Genomic DNA, 14,859 nt, shown 5'->3' on the forward strand with positions numbered 1-14,859 from the left:
AATTTGTCTTGTAATCCTAGCAGGGAATCCCACCCAGAACAAATGGAATGTCAGCTTTATGCAACATCCTTGTAAAGGCATTACAGGGCATTAAGTCCCATGTGGGTTTGAATTGGTCTCATCAGTACAGGATTACCGCACTGTGGGGATTAGCCCCCCCCTTAGGAAATACTGGAGGTAGGAGCAGGCGGTGGCCCAGGGGCTGGGAGATAGGGAATTGGGGATGGGAGTAGCCCGCCGTGGGGCTAGGGGATAGAGGTTGGAGCTGGGGGATAAGGTTGGGGCTGGGTGGCTGGGGGATAGGGCTGGAGCTGGGGGATAAGATTGGGGCTGGGTGGCTGAGGGATAGGGCTGGAGCTGGGGGATAAGGTTGGGGCTGGGTGGCTGGGGGATATGGGGATGGGGTATGGGGGATAAAGTATATCTGAGTCCCATCCCACTGAGGATCCGCTTAGAGCTGCTGACACTGACACCTCACCTTCAGCCAAAGCTCTCAGTTACACAGAGCTGGATCAGATGAGCCAGAGCCAATTACCTGGATCCATATCTCTAACTGTTAGGGACCAAACCACCAGCACTGACTCATCTCATGTAATGTGCAAGAGATGGATTCAGATGCATTGTTTCTAGTCTTAAGCAATCAGAAAATATGCAGAATGAATGAAATACCTATGCAAAGTGTGAGACATCCTGTTTTCATCATTCATGAATATGAAGATCCTTCCTCCCCAGTCTCCCACCTTGTCTGGAGTCTCCTCAGCACAGAAAACCTGGTCAAATATCCAGCCATCTCCAGCTGCCTAGCCTCTGTCCAGTTACAGTCTGGCTGAATATTGATGAAGAAGATGATGAAGATCTTCTGGACTGCATGTACTGGGTTATGACTACGCCTGCTTAGCCTGCATATTACACACTGACCCCCAACCATGGCAGTCGGAGGAACTTATTCACAGAGGGTTAGAGGTACTGTACTATAATCTGTGTTATTTAACAACCAAGCGCTGGTTCAAATCCGTCCCGGAGGGTCATAATAGGAGCACCACCTTTCAAGAGGTGGGCCGGTTTAAGATAAGGAACTATTGTCCTGGGTCTCCAGTTAGATAGATAGACGAAATATTTTACGTTAAAGCCCTACTATGGCTTTTTCAGGCACTCGTATTGGTGGGTTAATATGGACAGACAGGAGCAGCGTGGTCAACCTCAGCATCAGACTAGCCGGGGGCCATCTATTACCATCCTAATGGGATTCTTCCATCCCCGGTGTTGTGGAGGATTGTGCAGCCTGAGTCAATGTTGCTGCATGAAGAAGACAAACGGTTGCACTTCTCCATATTAGAGGCATGGGTTATCTTGTTAAGAGCCATGGCGTGAGTGTCCATTGATGGGTTATCTTGTTAGCGGCTAAGCGGCTAGCCTCAGTGTGTGTGTCCCTTGATGGGTTATCTTGTTAGCGGCTAAGCGGCTAGCCTCAGTGTCTGTGTCCATTGATGGCAGGGTTTAGATTAAATCCCAGGAATAACCCAGGCTAAATGGGATGAATGAGAGAGAGCAGCTCTTTGTTCCCTGTAGGCTGATGGCCTGGGGCAAGGGCATAAAGTGGAGTGGCTAGGCTACTATAGGAATCTACCACCGTAGCTATATCAACTGCCAAGCCAGGAATTTGACCAATGTTAGGCAGTTCCATCATCATCAAAAACATTATTGGATATCACCTACTTCTGATTACCTCTCTATATTTGTTATACAGTAGCTAACACATACATTATGCTTGGAAAGGATTATCCTAGTCTGATACTCCTGAGGCAGTTTGTTTCTTCTGATGTCAACGAGACAAGGCAGTGTATTTCAGCTCTATGCGTTTTTTTTTTTTAACCAGCAAAGTTTATTTATATATAACAACAGTAAAAAGTGAATTCCTGGCTTGCAAAATAGGTGCTTCATATTTACAATAGGTACACAATAATATATTATCATAACAAAACCTAAGCAAAAAAATAAAATAAAAACGAGAACAACTTTAAATACTTTAAACTTTCTTAGAATTTTCACAGCACTTTTATAAAACAACAAGAACAGACAGCCATTATTATTATTATCGTCATTTGTATATACCAAATTACAGAACTCCGGTGTCTACAAAGGGTCGTCTACATTGTGTTGTGTTTAGAATGGAAGAAGGATATTTATTTCATATTGATGCTTCTGCCTTGAGAATAATAGTTGACTTTTCGATTCCCCCGACTGATGACATGAGAAAAGAAAAAAGGTGGATAATTGTCTTTGTTTTTCTGTAAGTAATGAAGCATGCCAGTAGACCCATCACTTTGCCACCACGTAAGCCAAGGGTAAAAAAGTGCACAACATACTGTATCTTCTTCAATTAGGTTCCATCTCTTCTGTAGCGGAAATGGAAGTTGCCATTTTAATAATTCTCAACGTGCATCAACTGCAAAATGTCTCAGAGACAACTAACTGGCTGTGAAATTCAATTCTGAGCTGCAGAATGGTAAACAAAACATAATGATAACTTCCACCTTTTCATTTGTCGTCATCATCTCCAAAGTGTAACAGTATGAAATGAATCTGTTACAATTCATTCAAGTCTCTTTCACAAAACGGAAGGTGCAGACAGCAGTGAGTTAAGACTTATAATAATAATAAGATGTGGAAACGTATTTTCTATTGACTAGCAAAGTCATGGTGTTAGAGCATGCTGGCCAGAAGCCAAGATTGGATTAGAGTTTTAGAACGGTAATGAAATAAACAGCGGATGGCAGTTTATGAAAATAAAGACAAGTCAAAAACAGACATTAAGCAATGGTCCCTCAAGAGAAAAACGGACTTGTTTCAGTCAAACTATGCCTCTCCATTTCATTTACCCCATTCCTATCAAGCCAAATGGAGAATATAGTGGAACACGTACTAGAGAAGGTTTCATCACATGGAATATAAAAGGCACCAGAACACAGACAAGCAATATGAGGCATGAAAGGGGCTTGGTTCTCTTGGATGAGAGGAAGAGAATAGAAGGGAGGACACCATTGTTCAATGGTGGACGCTTCATATTCGTGTTTGAGCGTGTGTCTGTATTTAAAGTGTACCTATAGATATTTGTGTAGCAGGGGGCCAACAGCCAGCCCGCCCTCCTGGCAGGACACATTAATACCATGTCAATCATGTGATCGCCTTGCATTTCTCTATGCCTGTTTTTGATGTGTTTTTTCGTCTTCCGATCACACTCTGCACACGACTACACTCAGATCAAAGCACTGCTTCAAAGCCGGAGCAGGAAACTAGAGCTAAAGGGGTCTCTCTCTCATTTCTGACTGAGCTCTACTCTTCAGACAGCTCTGGCGAGACGGCTGAAGCACTGCCTGCCCGTACAGCAACAGGCCTTGACCTCTTCACCTTTCCTATCCTTCTCAAACAGGTCTTTTACACACCGTGGCAAGACAGGTACCTTATCAAAAGGACCGTGCCAATTTCAACAAGACGGTGCCAACAGAGGCGGTGGATTAGTGTTGACGTAAAGACGAGTCAGGACCACTCAGTGGTTTGTTAGCTTGGCGTTCTAAAGCCACAGACAAAACAAGCACATCCATTAACATTGGTTTTATGCTCTCTCCCTCCATGAATCATTTCATCCTACTGTTCACCTTTTAATACTACCTAGTTTCAAGTACTTGATGTAAACGGTGAGCCAACAAAGAAGTCTGGAGAAAACAGAATGGTGGTGGTTATTCAATCCAGCAGAAAGAATCGACACTATGTTGTCATGTTTCATAAATGGGTTAAGTTTGGTACAGGACAATCCAATCTTACCAAAGATCTACCTGGTACTGTAACACACATTGTCTTTGATGTTTACATCCTCTTTTGACCATGCTAGCAGTTGAGATATTTCCTTCTTGACAAAAACCAAAAAAATTACAACTTTCGACAAGTAACTCTATATTTGACAGAACTGTCTCTCTCCCGAGCCTGCGACTGTCCTGCTTCCGTACCTGTTCCTTGTTCACAAGCTTCCAGTTACATGAGCACCTCTCTGCAGGCTCTTTACTTCAGTTCCAGGGATTGGATGGCCCCCGTTGTAAAGCATTAACCGATGAATCATTTAAAACAACGGGATCTTTTGGCACTACACAGGCTTTTTCTTATTCTCGTTTGGAAAGACGTTGCTGGTACATAGTTGGGTAGAAAACTAAGTTCGCTAGCATTTAGCCACTGGCCATCTCCAGCTAGCCTGATCCATTGGCACTTACAAAAACAAACAAAGATGGACCTTAAAAACACTTCTTCTGACATGTGATACGATGCATGCAAGTTTTACACACACACTTGATCCGATCCCCCTAAAGCCATACAAACAGCGGTTATATAACGGAGTGTTTTCACTCCTGCCGCCAGCCTCAGTCCCCAGCTTGGCAGACTCTAGAATCTAGTCTCCAGTATATTATGGTATTTGTACGTTAAGAGCAGCGTAGCCACGGCAACTACGGCTACAATACAGACTGTATAGTACACACCCTCTTACGGTAGAGATAGAGGATTTGGTAGCAGGGTAAATTATGGTGACAGGGGAAAAGGGACTTGGACGGATGTTCAGTTGGCCATCTATGTTGCCATTAAAGTTCTGTTCAACTAACTCCTATTTGTTTAAAATACAAACTCAAATGAAAAAGTCCCATCAGCATTTGTACATTCACAGTACATACAGATGGCGTTACTGCAGAGGAGAGTCTTCTAGAAACCAGTAGGATGCTGGTTGTTGTTGTCCTTATAACCTAAACGCTCTGTGGGCCTGTGGATCTCCTCTTATCACACAGGGTACAGGGGTTTGGGGTCGATAAGCATGCTGGTTGAACTTTGACCCCCTCAGAGGAGGTCCGTTCTCCGTACGATGCGGAATGCGTTTTTGTGGGTTCCTGTACAGGGCTGATGGGTTACAGTCAGAGCTGGGTTCTGTCCACTTGGTCTGGAGTATCATGTTGATAACGAATGGTAATGCTGTCTGAGGAGAACAGAGAGCAGGACAGGACATGACATAGAACCATGTCTTTCTGATGGCCACGGCACCCTATAAAGACGTGTTATAATACAACCTATGCCTTTGTACAGTACAACAATGTCCATATATGTAACAAGAGGAAGATGTTTCCACTGCAACTGATAAGATCAAAATGTACACATACAAAAATAAAGCAGATATTTTTGGAAGCAAAACTCAGCAACAATATCTCTGGAATCCATCATGAGAAGTCTTTATCGCTTTCGCTAACTCTTTTTCCTTACACTGTCTCTAATGTGAGTTTTCAGCAGACAGGGAGAGTGTATCTGGCTACAACATCTCCCCTCTGTTCGTTCCTTCTCTCAACATATCTCTCCTCCAGGGCTATACACACACACAACACTGCCCGTCAAACCCAAAATAATATCAGCTGGAAAGAAAGATGCCATGTAGCCTTTATGGAGGTTTGTGGTCGCCCCACCATACATCATCATCACCACCCATGTCTCCAGAGCCTATGGAGTCTTTTGGAGTTGGTGGCAGTATGGCGTAGGAAGAAAATTTGATTAAAAAAAAAAACTCTTGATTTCTGGATTTAAAAGGTCCCAGGTCAGTGGTGGTTGCTTGTCCCCCCCCCCCCCTCCCCACCCCCCACACTGTGAGTATCGGGACTGTTGGTTGGGTGGCTGTGGCTGATGGCTATCCCGGGCCGGTCCAGTCGTCCAATCCCGTGGTCTGTCTCAGCTCTCCAGGGACATGGCTGAGATGAGCTGCTCCACCTTGTAGGCCAGACGCTGTTTCTTAGCCTGCTCGTCCTGCTCCAGGGCCATGGTGATCTGGGAGGGGGGGGGGGGGGGGGGGGGGGCACAAGACAACAACATGCTTTACTGTCACTCCTAACACACTCAAACCAGGAAGTCAGCCTACTGTGAACCCAGGACAACAACATGCTTCAGTGTCACATTCAACCCAGGGAAGACGTACAGATGTATTGAGGAATGTGATGTCTGTGGTCTGTTTACAGTATTATGTGTTGAGGAAGTTGACATTTTGTGATTTGGCTTTTCTTAAATGCCCCTGAGGGAATAAATGAAGTTGTATTGACTTACATAATGTCCATTGTACGTCAACTGGCTTAGAGTTAAGAGCTTTGTTGGATGGGTGGGATCATGTATGATTCTATCTAACAGAAATGTACTGTATGTGATTGTGAGAAGTGGACAAGAAAAAGGGCTGGAAAAGGTTGCTATGCACCCCCCCCCCAGGAATACACAATGTTCTCATAACTAGGCCTTGCGCTGAAAACATTATGGGGACATTAACGAAGACTAGTTTCTCTTAAGGTCTGTACATAGCTCCAGCAGCCTGTCCCATAGTACACTACCTGCCTCCCTGCCTGTTGTCTCCCTCTCATCTGCCTAAGTGCTCTTAGAGCTGGCAGAGCAGAGCCCAGCGGAGCCTCTCCTCCTCATCCCCCTCTCCACCTCATACCAATCTATTATGAATCTGTTGTGCTGTATGCAGGCACAGCTCCTTCCCTCCCTCCCTCCCTCCGCCATCACCAAAATCAATTTAGCACTGCGCTAGCCCGCTGGAGGGGCCACACAAGGAGCCAGGCTTGGAACAAACAACTGATGACGGCCAACGATAGGGGCCTTAGCACTGTGCCCAGGAGAGAGAGCTAGAGAAGAGGAGAGACAGAGAGAGGGCATGAGTGTGTGTGTGTGTCTGTCTGTGTCTGTGAGAGAGAAAGAAAGAAAGAAAGCTAGAGGTGGGGGAAGAGCGTGGGATAAAAGAAAAGGAAACAAAGTGGGAAGAAAGTGCGAGAAAGAGAGTGGGAGTAAAAGAGGTGGTCTCTGAGAGGTAAAAAGAGGGCGAGGAGAAGTGAACACTAGCTCTAGCGGCAGCAGCTTCAAGCTCTTAGGGAAGATGGGGAAGAAGAGAGAGAGATGAGAGAAACACAGAGGAGAGAGTGAAAGGGTGAAAGATAGATGGAATAGAAAGGGAGAGAGAAGAGGGAGTGGGCTCCTCGTCTTGTGAATGGGGCCTCAATAAGGTCAGACTAATGGCTCCCAGAAGAGGTGCTGACATTACAGCCGGAATGTCTCCATTACAGAACCCTTTCTCTTTCTCTCTCTCTCTCTCCCCCGTCTCTTCTTTGTCGCACTCTCCCATCCCTCTCCCTAATTTTCTCCCACATTTTTCTCTCTCCATTTTCTCTCTCTCTTTGCCCTCTCTCTCTCGTTCTCTTTCTTTCCCTCAACCCCCCTCTCCACGTCTTGATTCTGCTCAAGAGAGCCACAGAGAAAGAAAGCGAGAGCGAGAGTGAGAGAGAGAACAGGGCTGTGTTCCTTCACACCACTCAGGGGATGGAGTAGCATGCTGAGCTGCTTGTACAGCCGCTGTTCCTGTCTCTCCTCCACATATCATCCACCCACAACTCTCATTGGCCCAGGACATATGGCACTTAGGATGGGTTGTGTGGCGTTGCGGAGGGGGACGGGGGGGGGTTCTGTGTGACGAATACCATCAGATCAGAGAAACTCTTGGCATCTCTGAAAGTATTTGAAACACTCTAAATGAGTTAGGAATGACCATGAACTAGTCTAGACTTAACTGAAGAGGAGAGTTGATAATACTGTAGCATGGCCTCGCCTGTTAAAAGAATGGCCATTATTGCAGTGTGTCTATGTGTGTGTGTTAGGACTCACCTCCTCGCTGTATTTGGACACATAGGAGTAGATCTCGTTGAGAGCACTGAGCATGTTAAACTCTGTGGAGTGGAGCCTGGCCTGCTCTGCCAGGTAGGCATTCATGTCCTGGTCACTGATGGCCGGCAGACGGTTAATGTCCGCGTAGTACCTGCAGGCACAGACAGGGTTTCCACTCAGTTTCAACATGCAAAGCTGAAACAATCTACATCAGAATTCTTCACCGGAACGTTAAGCCTCATCACAGAGTACATCACAGGAGGCTGCTGAGGGGAGGACAGCTCATAATAATGGCTGGAAAGCAGGGAATGGAATGGCATCAAACACATGGAAACCACGTGTTTGATGTATTTGATGCCATTCAACTTATTGCGCTCCAACCATTACCACGAGCCCGTCCTCCTCAATTAAGGTGCCACCAACCTCCTGTGGAGTACATCTGTGAAAAAGTATGTGAACCCTTTGGAATTACCTGGATTTCTGCATAAATTGGTCATAAAATTTGATCTGATCTTCATCTAGGTCACAACAATAGACAAACACAGTCTGCTTAAACTAATAACACACAAATTATTGTATTTTTCTTGTGTATATTGAATCCATAATTGAAACATTCACAGTGTAGGTTGGGAAAAGTATGTGAACCCCTAGGAGTAATGACTTCCCCAAAAGCTAATTGGAGTCAGGAGTCAGCTAACCTGGAGTCCAATCAATGAGACGCGATTGGAGATGTTGGTTAGAGCTGCCCTGCTCTATAAAAAAACACACATTTGAGTTTGCTGTTCACCTGAAGCATTGCCTGATGTGAACCATGCCTCAAACAAAAAAGATCTCAGAAGACCTAAGATTAAGAATTGTTGACTTGCATAAAGCTGGAAAGGGTTACAAAAGTATCTCTAAAAGCCTTGATGTTCATCAGTCCACGGTAAGACAAATTGTCGATAAATGGAGAAAGTTCAGCACTGTTGCTACTCTAGGAGGGGCCGTAAGGGAAAGATGACTGCAAGAGCACAGCGCAGAATTCTCAGTGAGGTTAAGAAGAATCCTAGAGTGTCAGCTAAAGACTTACAGAAATCTCTGGAACATGCTAACATCTCTGTTAACAAGTCTACAATACGTAAAACTCTAAACTAGAATGGTGTTCATGGGAGGACACCACGGAGGAAGTCACTGCTCTCCAAAAAAACAACATCACACACACACAGGGCAAGTAAGCGTGTCGTCGGACAGTGTATATCGTGTGCGTCCTGGACACATGAAAACAAGGAAATAGAATTGTTTGTGTATATTTATTTTGTCTCACTCACCTTTCTACCCAGCTCTTGTAGTTGGGGATGTCTTTAGCGTACAGCAGCTTGTTGGAGGGAGAGTCCTTGCCCAGGCGGTGCTCTGAGGTGGAGCAGGAGTCCATGAAGGTCTGGGCCACCACAGACAGACAGGCGTCCGTGATGCTGCTCTTGTGGATGTCAAACACAAACTGAGGGTTCTTGATCACGTTTACCCAGAACCGCAGCGGGAGGCTGAGAGAGAGGCCACAGAAATGAGTCAGTCAGAATCCCCTCTCAGTATTTTTCTTCACTCACTGGGTCATGAAAGCACTGAGTCAGAATCCACTAACTATCAGTACCGTATTTCTCTCCTATTTCTGGGTCACTAAAGTGCTGGATTTAGGGAGGAGCTTTAGGCTCTGAACTCCAAACAGGCAGAATCCAGTACTGTTATATTTTGTAAAGTTTCTTACCGATGACTCAGTGTATCATCCTCTGATTGATACATATCACATCCTACATTATACATCCTATCATTCATATTCTACATCCTCCAGGTTCCTCACCAGTTGCTCTTCCACGTGTGGCGGACATCTTGGTCGTGGATGCCGTGTTTGTCCGCCTGCTCGTCCAGGAAATCAAACATGTATTTGATGGCGAGGGGCAGAGCGCTACCCCGGTGGACGGTACTGAACAACGTCTCAAACAGGTCATCCACAAACTTCTGCAGTGTACCCTAAAAACAATGGACACACCAGGTCAGATTTACATAAACTCACTCAACAATAAATTATTTTCTAAATGAATAGGCAATAACCTAAGCAGATGAAAGTCTGTCATTAGCCACTGGATCCAAAATACAGGATTGTACCACCAGTCACTTAGTACAATTTATGTAAAACAAAACCACTGTAACTGAAAGTAAACTACTGTAGTATAATTGAAATATGGAGGGACAATGCTTGTTACATAAAGACGTTTGTAAGCTGGGTGTTACCTTGGTGGCCAGCAGCCTGGTCAGGTATATCTCGGAGACCATCTTGCTGCCGCGGTCTCCCTCCTTCTGGTCTCCATGCTCGTGGTTCTTGACGAGGTGCCACACTTTGACCCCACTCTCAAGGTCTGGGGTTATCATAGGGGCACGAGAACGCAGACTGTCTGGACTACCTGTGTACCGGAAGGATGAGTCTAGAGAGAGAAAGAGAGAGCGAAAAAGGGTAGGGGAGAGAGATGGAGGGAGAGAGGGAGATAAATTAGACAGTACTATTCCCTTGTCCTGTCCAGTAACACACACGCAAGATGGCGCCGACAGACAGGGAAGCTCTGCTTCTAGCTCCTAGGCAACTTTGATGTATTTATTTTTTGGTGTGTTATTTCTTACATTATTAGAGAGAGATGATATTACATACAGCCAGAAATAACTTTTGGATGTCAGAGCGGCGGTAACTCACCAGCATTATGAGCAGGAATACTACTTTCCCAAATTGGATTCTTTGTTCGTACCCCCCAGGGCAATTGAACTTGTCCCAGAGGCTGCTCCAAGACGCCGCCGGCGGAGAAGAGGTATATATTACTCGGCAATGTTCAATCTCTGGACAATAAAGTAGACGAGCTGAGGGCGAGGATCTCCTTCCAGAGAGACATCAGAGATTGTAATATACTCTGTTTCACGGAATCATGGCTCTCTCCAGATATACTGTCCCTGTCCATACAGCCATACAGGTTCTCAGTACATCGCGCAGACAGGAATAAAGAACTCTCCGGGAAGAAGGAAGGCGGGGGTGTATGTTTCATGATTAACTACTCATGGTGTGATTGTGATAATGTACAGAAACTCAAGTCCTTTTGTTCACCCGACCTAGAATACTTCACAATCAAATGCCGACCGTATTACCTCCCAAGATAATTCTCTTCGGTTATAGTCACAGCCATATATATTCCACCTCAAGCCGATACCACGGCGGCCCTCAAGGAACTACACTGGACTTTGTGCAAACTGGAAACCACATATCCTGAGGCCGCATTTATTGTAGCTGGGGATTTTAACAAAGCAAATTTGAGGAAAATGCTACTTAAGTTCTATCAACACAGTGACTGTAATACTTGCGTTGCTTAAACACTCGACCACTGCTACTCCAACATCCGGTAGCCTCTGAGAATAACATTGACGTATACACTAACTGTATACAGGAAGTGTATAGGGGATGAAGTTCCCACGGTGACTATTAAAACCTACCCAAATCAGAAGCTGTGGATAAATGGCAGCATTCGAGCAAAACTGAAAGCGTGAACCAAACACATTTAAACATGGCAAGGTGACTGGGAATATGGTTGAATACAAACAGTATAGCTGTTACCTCCATAAGGCAATCAAACAGGCAAAACATCAGTACAGAGACAAAGTGGAGTCGTAATTCAACAGCTCAGACACGAGACGTATGTGGCAGTGTCTACAGACAATCTCGGACTACAAAGGGAAAACCAGCCATGTCGTGAACACCGTCGTCTTGCTCCCGGACAAGCTAAACACCTTCTTCGCCTGCTTTGAGGATAACACAGTGACACCGACCAACGTGAGTAAGACATTTAAGCAGTTAACCCTCGCAGGGCTGCCGGCCCAGACGCGTCCTCAGAGCATGCGTAGACCAGCTGGCTAGAGTGTTTACGGACATATTCAATCTCTCCCTATCCCAGACTGCTGTCCCCACTTGCTTCAAGATGTCCACCATTGTTCCTGTACCCAAAAAGCAAAGGTAACTGAACTAAATGACTATCGCCCCGTAACATTCACTTCTGTCATCATGAAGCGCTTTGAGAGGCTAGTTAAGGATCATATCACCTCCACCTTACCTCACACACTAGATACACTTCAATTTGCTTACGGCCCCAATAGATCCACAGACGATGCAATCGCCATCACACTGCACACTGCCCTATCCCATCCGGACAAGAGGAATACCTATGTAAGAATGCTGTTCATTGACTATAGCTCAGCCTTCAACACCACACTACCCTCCAAGCTCATCATTAAGCTTGGGGCCCTGGTTCTGAACACAGCCCTGTGCAACTGCGTCCTGGACTTCCGGACTGGCCGCACCCAGGTGGTGAAGAAGGCGCAACAGCATCTCTTCAACCTCAGGAGGCTAAATAAATTTGGCTTGGCCCCTAAGACCCTCACAAACTTTGACAGATGCACAATTGAGAGCATCCTGTCGGGCTGTAGCACCGCCTGGTACGGCAACTGCACTGCCTTCAACCGAAGGGCTCTCCAGAGGGTGGTGCGCATAACGTATCTCCGGAGGCACACTGCCTGCCCTCCAGGACACTTACAGCACCCGGTGTCACAGGAAGGCCAAAAAGATCATCAAGGACATCAACCAGCTGAGTCTTTGCCTGTTCACACTGCTACCATCCAGAAGGCAAGGTCAGTACAGGTGCATCAAAGCTGGGACCGAGAGACTGAAAAACAGCTTCTATCTCAAGGCCACCAGACTGTTAAATAGCCATCACTAGCCGGCTACCACCCGGTTACTCAACCCTGCACCTTAGAGGCTGCTGCCCAATATACATAGACATGGAATCACTGGTCACTTTAATTATGTTTACATACTGCTTTACTCATCTCATATATATACAGTGGGGAGAAGAAGTATTTGATACACTGCCGATTTTGCAGGTTGTCCTACTTACAAATTACAGACCTCTACATGCTTTGTATCAACTTCAACTGTGAGAGACAGAATCTAAAACAAAAACCCAGAAAATCACATTGTATGATTTTTAGTAATTAATTTGCATTTTATTGCATGACATAAGTATTTGATAACCTACCAACCAGTAAGAATTCCGGCTCTCACAGACCTGTTCGTTTTTCTTTAAGAAGCCCTCCTGTTCTCCACTCATTACCTGTATTAACTGCACCTGTTTGAACTCGTTATCTGTATAAAAGACACCTGTCCACACACTCAATCAAACAGACTCCAACCTCTCCACAATGGCCAAGACCAGAGAGCTGTGTAAAGACATCAGGGATAAAATTGTAGACCTACACAAGGCAATTGGGCTACAGGACAATAGGCAAGCAGCTTGGTGAGAAGGCAACAACTGTTGGCGCAATTATTAGAAAATGGAAGAAGTTCAAGATGATGGTCAATCACCCTCGGTCTGGGGCTCCATGCAAGATCTCACCTTGTGAGGCATCAATGAAAATCATACAATGTGATTTTCTGGATTTTTGTTTTAGATTCCATCTCACAGTTGTAGTGTACCTATGATAAAAATGACAGACCTCTACATGCTTTGTAAGTAGGAAAACCTGCAAAATCGGCAGTGTATCAAATACTTCTTCTCCCCACTGTATACTGTATTCTATTCTACTTTTAGTCTATGCCACTCTGACATTGCGCATCCTAATATTCATATATTTTATATATTTCCATTCTTTTACTTTAGATTTGTGTGTATTGTTGTGAATTGGTAGATATTACTGCACTGTTGGAGCTAGGAACACAAGCATTTCGCTACACCCACAATAACATCTGCATGTGACCAATAAAATGAGATTTGATTTGATTTCCCCCCCAACACACACACTGAACCTCCTCCTGTCTAATTTGCCCTTCTCCTCTGTAGTCTCATTCAAAGCTTAAAACCCCTAGTCCCTTGTTCCTCTTTAACCTTTCTGTAAAGTAAATTGCAGCGTTGGATCATTTCATATTAGCTTGGCGGAAATGTGATGAAGGAAGGGGAATAAATAGGTGTCTGTCTGTCTGTCCGTCCGTCCGTCCAGCTCAATACATGTCTGTTGGCCCTCTGGATAGCAGGAGCAGCACCCTCTCACTCGACTAAACGGATGAAAGGAGTCATGCACCAATAATATTTCATTAAGTCCAGAGAGTGGTGGAGGGGCAGCTGCCAGCCCAGTGCCCCCCCCTCTCTTTCATATCATCTCCCCCCCACATCTCTCTCTCTCCCTCTCATTTCATCTCTCTCTGTCTCTCGCTCTCTTTCCTTCATATTATCCCTCTCTCTGAATAGAGGTGTGAGAGAGAAATCCATATTTATGTTTATTTATTTTCCCTTTTGTACTTTAACTATTTGCACATCGTTACAACACTGTATATAGACATAATATGACATTTGAAATGTCTCTATTATTTTGTAACTTTTTTGAGTGTAATGTTTACTGTTCATTTTTGATTTCACCTTTGTTTATCTATTTCGCTTTGGCAATATAAACATATGTTTCCCATGCCAATAAAGCCCTTTTGAATTGAATTTAATTGAGAGCGAGAACGAGACGTGGCTCTCCTGGGTTCCTCTTAAAAGGAAGTAGTATTGTCTCTTTCCTGCTGTCGCCACGTTGAATCAATGCATCAAAGATCTCTAATATGTAAAGCACTCCAGCCATCTTCTTCCCTCATTCCTTTGACACTAAGGAATGGCGCTCTTCTCCTCCTCTCTTCTTCGCCAGTGTTCTTACTTAGCAGCTCTTTCCTCCCCAGTGGCGGCGAGTGTGTGTGTGAGTGTGTGAGGGGTCTGGAGGGGCTCTCTATCATTGTCAGATCCCTCTCACCTGTCTTCAAAGGGCAGTGTGGGACAACTAAGCCTCAGCGCTCTACAGCTCTATTGGTATTTTCTAAAGAGCAGCAGCAGCGAGAAGGGTCTCTAGGGTGGCCACTGGGGACCTTTGAGTCTGTCAGCCCCTGTGTGTGTCTCTCTCTGCGTGTGCGAGTGGGGTGGATTGAGGTCTCAAATCCCATTTTAAGCCACAGGCAGGTCCTTGCCCCTCTCTCTCTCTACTCCTTCCTCTCCAGGGGGGCAGACCTCTCCCTCCTATCTTCAGCTCAGTAACCACTGCACCAGGCTTCAC

At 45.3% G+C, this 14,859-nt stretch overlaps 1 protein-coding gene across 1 annotated transcript in view; it reads right to left on the reverse strand.

The window, feature by feature from the left end:
- Positions 1 to 1,843: 1,843 nt before the first annotated feature.
- The window catches only part of LOC129861427 (plexin-A2-like), a 108,595-nt gene continuing 95,579 nt past the window's right edge, over positions 1,844 to 14,859 (reverse strand). Inside the window, exons 28-32 of the mRNA XM_055932813.1 lie at positions 9,985 to 10,175; positions 9,554 to 9,723; positions 9,027 to 9,239; positions 7,720 to 7,870; positions 1,844 to 5,844 (exon numbers count right to left, since the gene is read on the reverse strand). Of these exons, the coding sequence (XP_055788788.1) occupies positions 5,749 to 5,844; positions 7,720 to 7,870; positions 9,027 to 9,239; positions 9,554 to 9,723; positions 9,985 to 10,175 (821 nt within the window). The 3' untranslated portion in view covers positions 1,844 to 5,748. The remainder of the gene's footprint in view (positions 5,845 to 7,719; positions 7,871 to 9,026; positions 9,240 to 9,553; positions 9,724 to 9,984; positions 10,176 to 14,859) is intronic.

Source organism: Salvelinus fontinalis, chromosome 8, assembly GCF_029448725.1.
Source record: "Salvelinus fontinalis isolate EN_2023a chromosome 8, ASM2944872v1, whole genome shotgun sequence".
In the NCBI taxonomy this organism is placed as follows: Eukaryota; Metazoa; Chordata; class Actinopteri; order Salmoniformes; family Salmonidae; genus Salvelinus; species Salvelinus fontinalis.